The following is an 8,184-nucleotide window of genomic DNA, read 5'->3' as shown; positions in this document are numbered from 1 at the left end:
CCCAAATGTATGTTTGATCTAATAATTTATTTATTTATTTTTCACCAATTATTCAGTATTTGCATTGAAATTCAATTAAATACGGATTTGTACGGGAAAGTTCCATATTAGCATATAAAATTGCTCCTAAAAAGATAACTCTATACTTAAAGCTCAAATCTGGAACCTCGGATTTGTGGTGCGTCTAATAAATTACTCGTACAATAGTCAATTAATGAGAGCAACAAGAAAACATGGTTGGGGTCCCAACTTCCTGGTTTGATAATCTATTGCTGCCCAACTACTTCAAAATTTTCCTTTTCTCCATTGAATTAGACTTCATGTTTATGTCTCTCACCACAAATTTTATTGATTTCCCCACTAGCTACTTCATCTTGTGATCTTGCTAATTTGGACCTCATCTGGATGTCAACATGGTGGGACTTCCAAAATTAAATTGTTTTAAATTTGATCTAAATTTATTATTTGAGAACAATTCATCATTTCTCATTAAAAAAAAGGGGCATTTGTATCTATACCCGCTTTTTGTGTCACATTTTAACTTGTGCCCGCTTTGCAAAAAAAATTGCAAGCGTACCCGCTTTTTCGCATAACTTCAGCACACGGGGCTGAAGTAGCAAAGGCAATCACGCAAAACTTCAGCATTCTAGTAGCCGGACCTGAAGTTCAGGTCTAGAGCTGAAGTTTTTTGTGTTGTAACTGGGAAACTTCAGCTCTAGTTGTAACTGGGAAACTTCAGCTCTAGAGCTGAAGTTTTTGTGTTGTAACTGTGAAACTTCAGCTCTAAAGCTGAAGTTTTTGTGTTGTAACTAGGGAATCCCACTATCAAGATGTTCTAGTTTTTGATAACTCACCCAAATTTTATGTAATCGGATCCAATTCAGAGTGTTAAAAGTAAGGTGGTAATTGATGCTTTTCGATTGATCAATTCGCAAAACCATGATGCCAAGGCATTCAACGTTAAATCTGGGGCGCCTGAACAAGCCAGTAAAATTATTTATTTTTTAAGTTTTTTGCAGAAGATATTTTTTTTCTCTGAATATATGACATCCTAAAGAAAAGAAAAAAGAATAAGAAGAACAAACTCCATGTGCATGAGAAAGAATGAATTTGAAACTTACTGTTAAAGGCTGGAGCAGAAACATTCACGGTATCAAGTAAATTTCCAGTAATGGATGACGGAGTTGTGTTTCCAGACAATGAGAAAACTGGTTTTTAATGTTATAATAATCCAAATGGAAGTCTTCAGTATATTTGTTTTAGCTTCATTAATCAAAGAGAGCAATGTTGAAGTCATCGTTGTAGAAGAAGAAAAAAGAAAATGAAGGAGAAGAAAGAGAGCTGACGTTGTTTAAAAAGTGGATACAAGTTAAAAAAATTTAAAAAAAATAAGTATAGGTTAAATGGGGGCGACCAAATAGGGCGCCCCTTGCAATTTTTACAAAACAAAAGACATTATTTTACGTCGTATATAATGAAGCTCAAATGAAATAATATTTTTTTCCCTTCACTAAGTCTAAGATTCAAATCGCTTTTGGTTCTTTGCTTCATCCATTTTTTATACATTATCATTTAATTTGAAAACCAACTAATATAATCAACTATCTAAGCTAAATACATAGGTAATCTGTAAAATAGTCAATTAAGTAATTTGTTATAACGGGTTAAGCTAGACTTTAATAGAATAAATAACCCGACTGCACTGCAGTAGGGCTCTTCAGTTGATAAACTCCTATGCTCCGTTGGGATCAGTGGCGGAGCCACATGCACCCAAGGGATGTCAACCGACCCCCTTCGTCGGAAAATTATATTGTTTAACTCGGTAATTACGTTTTAAAATATGAAGTCTGACCCTAATGGCCTGAATACCCACTGGAAGGACTTTGAATGGCTGGTGGACGGTATGAACTCTTTGGCATGGCACTAAAATAGGCACCGAAAGAACCCTGATGAACCGGTGGGCGATAAGAACTCTCTGGCATAACACTGAAATAGGGTCACGCTGGAGCACCCCGAGGAGGCGGTGGTGGTGCTGGATATGTGGCCCACTACAAATACAAACACCAACCTGACCTACTTATTGAACTTCCATGAGTTCATAAAGGCACCAATGGAAACCAGGAAAAAAAATAAAGTTTCAATCCAGTAGCTGGCATGTTGATATAACTAACTACTACTTTAAAGTTTACAAGGATAAACTGAATCAGGAATAAGTTTTATATCTGAAGAATATGGTTTCTTGTTGTAATGGTAAATTGATATGCCTACGTTTCTTGTTACAATGGGTAATGGATATTTTAAGTAATTGGTTCTGTCCCCCTTATGTTTTCCTCGGCTATATTATTTTTACCAAATGAATGCCTTCTAGTTTGAAAAAAGAACTGGTTAAAACATTCCTTTATTGTGGTGTTTTATTACACTGACTTTTCTTTATTAATATAGGACACATAAGGCAATAATATCATTAGAAAATTTAAGATTTTGTATTAGTTTAATATATTTCCCTAAAACTATATGAAATAAAATATTGAAAAATGGAAGGGGATAGGTGTCTGATATTTCTCTATAAGAATGGGAGGTTTATTGGTTTTTACTTTTTTACCAAAGTAGAGGATAGATCTTGATAATTGATGTATAAATTAAAACATATATTCAAGAAAAATACATAATGTTTTCCAAAAATAATAAATGGCCACCGACCTGACAGCCTTGCAATTAATAGCATGAATAAATAGAAAGAAGTAATGTTGATGATGAAATTGAAGGACATAAAAAGTCTAGTTGGTTGAGAAGTGAGTCAAGAATAGTCCTAAAAATATATTAATATTTACGTCCATCTAATAAATTCATTACAGATATCTTTTACATTTAATCACTGGTTAAAGATTATTTGATGTAGCTATCTAATGCCAGTAAATTTTTTCAGAGAAAATCCTAATCACTTACTTTCTTTTGCACTTTAATATAATTGATGCAAATATTGAGTGTCAATAATATTTTTCCAAATAAGAATACAAGTTAGTTTCTTTCACATTTCGTATTGATCATTTTCTTTTCTGTCCCTACTAATTTAGTAAAAATCAGGGCAAATCAAGTATGATTACTTCCCAAAATATGTAAACACATTGAAGTCTGATTTCAAGTTTCCAACAAACTAAAATAGTTTACATCATTAATCAATTACTAGCATTCAACAAAAAGAGTATCTATAACAATTTAAAAACTCTTGTTATAAGTATGATCTCTAAATGGGTAAATATATAAACTTTATTTTAATACTATTTAAAAATGAATCCAAACAAAAAAAAAATTAAATAATTTTGAATCCGATAATTCTCATATATCGGTGAGAAAGTCAAAAGGCAAATTTAATCCTTATCTTCACGAAAAATGCAAAAAGTAAATACCAAACACCAAACCAACATAATTTTATGAATTGAAGCATTAAATTCCTCATCCTCCCACACGCTAAACTCAAGGGTCATTCTTGTCTTTTCACTAACCTCCATCCAAAAATTCCCAACTGTAAAAACCATCCTAAAGGACTTTTACGTAACTTCACACTCAACCACTTTCATTTAAAACCAGACCTTCCCTCTCCTCACCCTCCATTCTTACAAACCAAAAAACTCCCATCTTTCTCTCTGGAGTTTTAACAAAATGTCACTTCCAAAACCCAAGAAATCCTTTCCGTCGGTAACGACATGCGATACCACCTCCGTGAACCACCATTCCGTCGCGGCGGATCTCGACGGAACCCTCTTAATTTCCCGTTCATCTTTCCCTTACTTCATGTTAGTCGCTATCGAAGCCGGCAGCTTTCTCCGGGGATTAATACTTCTCCTTTCTTTCCCTCTCATCGCCATCGCATACGTATTCGTATCCGAAGCATTAGCCATTCAAATGCTCATTTACATTTCTTTCGCTGGCGTTAAAATCCGAGATATCGAGCTCGCTTCACGGGCTGTTCTCCCGAGATTTTATGCCTCAGACGTGAGAAAAGAGAGTTTTGAGGTGTTTGATAAGTGTAAGAGGAAAGTTGTGGTTACTGCTAATCCTACAATTATGGTTGAGCCCTTTGTGAAGGATTTTTTGGGAGGTGATAAAGTTCTTGGAACAGAGATTGAGGTGAATCCAAAGACTAAGAGAGCTACTGGGTTTGTGAAAAGTCCTGGGATTTTGGTTGGGAAATGGAAGAAATTGTCAATTTTGAAGGAGTTTGGAGAAGAAATGCCTGATATTGGACTGGGTGATCGTGAGTCTGATCATGATTTCATGTCCATTTGCAAGGTAAATAATTACACAAATTTAATTGATACTCGATCAGTACTCTGTTTTATTTATGTAACATGATTAGTATTTGGAGAGTCAAAGCAGCTTTTTCTTGTATCACAATTTAATAACTAGAAAAAAATGTAATTTCTGGCAATTTTTGTTTAGTATAATTTCAGCTTTTTGTTTAGTGAAAAAATGTCACGGGCTCTTCGAGCCGTGAAAATAGCTTCTTGCAATAATGTAGGGTAAGATTGCATACAACAGATTTTTGTGATTCGCCCCTTCCTGAACCTCGCGCATAGCAGGAGCTTAGTGCACCAAGCTACTTTTTTTTCTTCAGATTCCTTGAGAGAATCTAAAATCCCTATTCTTTGATTAATGTGAACTTATTTGCATTAACTTTTAGATTGATATACTGAAATTCTATGTAAGTGTGAATCTTACAAACGTTGAGAGAGTATGTTAATGAAGCTTTTGTCTCATATACGGAAATCTAACAATATTTAAATTATCTTTGACGTTTAAATTTTCCTTTTATACTTTTAGCAAATTGTATTAGTACTAATAAATGTAATGACTAATGAGAGCTTGTTCAACTAGTGCATGACGTTGTTAACCAAACATATCTAATTTAGTGGCCACTGTTGGACGTTAAACTTGTGATACTATTGTTGTTTATATTATATTCTCAAGTAGGTGGTGTGAAGAATTCTTATCGATCTGATAACATTTCTTAAAATGGACCTTATCTTTGATTTCTTGTAAGAATCAACAACTAGAAGAATAATACCTCCAATCGATACTGATTTACTTACAACTTTATCCTTCAATAAATTAAAATAACTATGTGGGTAATTGGTTACATGCCATTTAATGTGGTGGTTGAGATAAACATGTGAAAGTAAATTGTGAGGGGCCTAAAGCAATTACTCTCATACCAGCCACTTAGCAGAATTCCGGTGGTCCTTCACTCTGAGTTGTGCGTCAATATTACTTTAGATTTGATATACATATGTGAATAAAAGTAGTAATGAAGGACTTGATTTCTATTTTGTTTGGTCATTTATGTATTGTTAGTAGTTGGTTTTTCTTTATTGAATAAATAATAAATGCACCGCGAAACCTCAATGTTACACCAAGATTTCATTTGAACTTTGTGTTATGTGCCCTTTCTACCGAGGCGGACCAAGTATTTGAAAGTTAAGGTGCACTTTTGGATTGAGTTAAAATTTGTTTTGTATATAGGGTGCCACTATTATTATATTACTATTATCTTTTAAAGACATATACATATATACATGAAATTTTTGCCGAACTTTACGGATGTCGGTGATCCCTCTTTTGAATAGTATAGGTCCGCCTCAGATCATGTACCAAGTCCGAACCCATGAGCTCAGTCTCTTTGAGTTTGAACCAACTAATAGGTGATCTACATTATGTCTATGCTAACATATATAAGTTAAACAGGAAGGTTATATGGTGCTCCCTAGCAAATCAGCAGAACCAGTTCCACTCGATCGCTTAAAAAGCAGATTGATCTTCCATGATGGTCGCTTGGTTCAGCGCCCAAATCCACTCAATGCCTTAATCACTTATATGTGGCTGCCATTCGGATTTGCTCTCGCTATATTCCGTGTATACTTCAATCTCCCTCTCCCAGAGCGCATTGTTCGTTATACATATGCATTGGTTGGGATCAAGCTCGAGATCAAAGGCCCTCGACCACCTCCACCATCACCAGGAACCCCTGGAAACCTCTACGTGTGTAATCATCGTTCAGCTCTTGATCCTATTATTGTTGCTATAGCACTCGGGAGGAAAGTCTCCACTGTCACATACAGTGTGAGCAAGCTCTCTAGATTCTTGTCACCAATTCCAGCCGTTGCTTTGACTCGTGATCGTGACGCTGATGCTGCAATGATTAAGAAATTGCTCGAGAAGGGCGATCTAGTTGTATGTCCAGAGGGAACTACTTGTCGCGAGCCGTTTTTGCTGAGGTTTAGTGCTTTGTTCGCAGAATTAAGCGATAGGATTGTGCCTGTTGCAGTGGACTCTAAGCAAAACATGTTCTATGGTACAACTGTCCGCGGGGTTAAGTTTTGGGATCCATACTTCTTTTTCATGAACCCTAGGCCAAAATATGAAGTGAAATTTCTTGAACCATTGCCAAAGGAAATGACTTGCAAGGGTGGAAAATCATCGATTGAGGTAGCCAACCATGTCCAGAAAGTGTTAGGTGGTGTTCTTGGTTTTGAGTGCACTCAGTTGACAAGGAAGGATAAGTATATGTTGCTTGGTGGAAATGATGGCAAAGTGGAGTCCATGTACTCCAAGAAATCCTGAAATTAGATTTCATTTGGGAGGAGGTATTATATAGCTAATGGATTTGGGGTTTTTTTGCCAGTAAAATTGTGTTCAACATTTAATAGAACTCTGCTGTTGAAGGGATTTGTTTTTACATGATTAGTTACTGTATTCGTATTCAACAGACAATATTAATTGAAATCAAATCTGTGCTTAGACTAACTTTTCTGTGTTTTTCCTCCTTCGCTCTTCTTGTTTTTAGACTCAACTGCAATTTCAGGACTACTAAAATACATTTTATTTGTCGTTCAACAACAAAATATTTGATATAACTTGCAAGGTAGATCTCGAAATTTTGTTTGTTTCTCTCTTGGGGGTCCAAGTATTAACTGTTGATTCTCTGTATTTTCTCCACTTTTAGCATTATTAATCTTTGAGAACTTAAAAGTCCTAATCATCCTTGACCACATGGATTTTGCTTCAGGGCATTAAAATCACCTCCAGCTGATACCAGCTAAGCTCAGATTGCATCCAATAATTTTCAACATATAAAGTTTTGGAATATTTGGTCCGAGTGAAAGAGCAAAAGAATGTTGGAAAATAGAATGAGAACTCCATTGTTTATTTTTGGTCTACCTTTTGATTAGGAAAGGAAAAAAATATCGATTAAGCAAACATTTCCATCGGAATAAAAGCAAATCACTCGTGATTTGATAGTTAAATTTTCTGCTAATGCATGTCAATTGAGTAGTGGAAGGATGGGTGATTAACTAATTGACGTTAGTTTGAGTCATCCATACTAAGAATTGATTGATGTTGAATTAAGGGTTCAGAATAGAGGCGTTCGATGTTTACGCTAACAACTTGTTTGGATGGTTATTATGTATAGTTCATAATGCACTGTATTGTATTATATTGTTTGATGAATATATCGTTTGAATAATATTATTTTCCGTCGTTTGATGATGCCATGTACCAACAATACGAAAAATAAACTTGCAACACTACTAAGAGCCCATTTGGACATAAGAATTTTTTCACTTTTTTTCGAAAAAATTTCATTTTTTTTCGAAATCAGTGTTTGGCCATAAAATTTTTAATTTTCACTTGAAGATGAATTTGGGAATTTTTCGAAAATTTGAAAAACTCTAAAAAGTTATTTTTCAAAATTTTCACTAAGATCACTCACAAAAATTCAAAAATAACTCAAAATTATATTTATGCCCAAGCACAACTCTAATTTTCAAATACCATTTTCACTTGAAAAAATATTTCACTTTTTCTTGGAATTTTACAATTCTTATCTCCAAACGCCCACTAAGAAAAAATACGATACAATATAGAATTATTATATATAAAAAAGGGGTAAAAGATAATATATAATTATTTATAATAAGGAATGGCAAGATAAAAAGAAAAAAGTAAGATAAAAACGCCGCCACACCAAATTCGTCGTTACATAATATGACAATTTTCGTTATTACGTAATAACAGATTTAATAATACGATACAATAAATTAAAATAACATTCAAAATAAAATACCGTACTTAAAATAATAATACGATACAATATAATTTTATGTAAATAAGCTGTAAGTGTCAATA

The 8,184-nt window shown here is 34.2% G+C and overlaps 1 protein-coding gene across 1 annotated transcript; it reads left to right on the top strand.

The window, feature by feature from the left end:
* Positions 1–3,603: 3,603 nt before the first annotated feature.
* On the top strand, positions 3,604–6,801 carry LOC107787089 (glycerol-3-phosphate 2-O-acyltransferase 4-like). Its single transcript, XM_016608608.2, has 2 exons — positions 3,604–4,290; positions 5,743–6,801. The coding sequence occupies exons 1-2, from the start codon at positions 3,661–3,663 to the stop codon at positions 6,616–6,618; spliced, it is 1,506 nt and encodes a 501-aa protein (XP_016464094.2). The 5' UTR covers positions 3,604–3,660; the 3' UTR covers positions 6,619–6,801.
* Positions 6,802–8,184: the final 1,383 nt, after the last annotated feature.

The sequence above is a fragment of the Nicotiana tabacum genome, chromosome 7, assembly GCF_000715075.1.
Source record: "Nicotiana tabacum cultivar K326 chromosome 7, ASM71507v2, whole genome shotgun sequence".
In the NCBI taxonomy this organism is placed as follows: domain Eukaryota; kingdom Viridiplantae; phylum Streptophyta; class Magnoliopsida; order Solanales; family Solanaceae; genus Nicotiana; species Nicotiana tabacum.
Note: the sequence above shows the minus strand (reverse complement) of the source record. Positions and strands in the feature narration are given on the sequence as shown.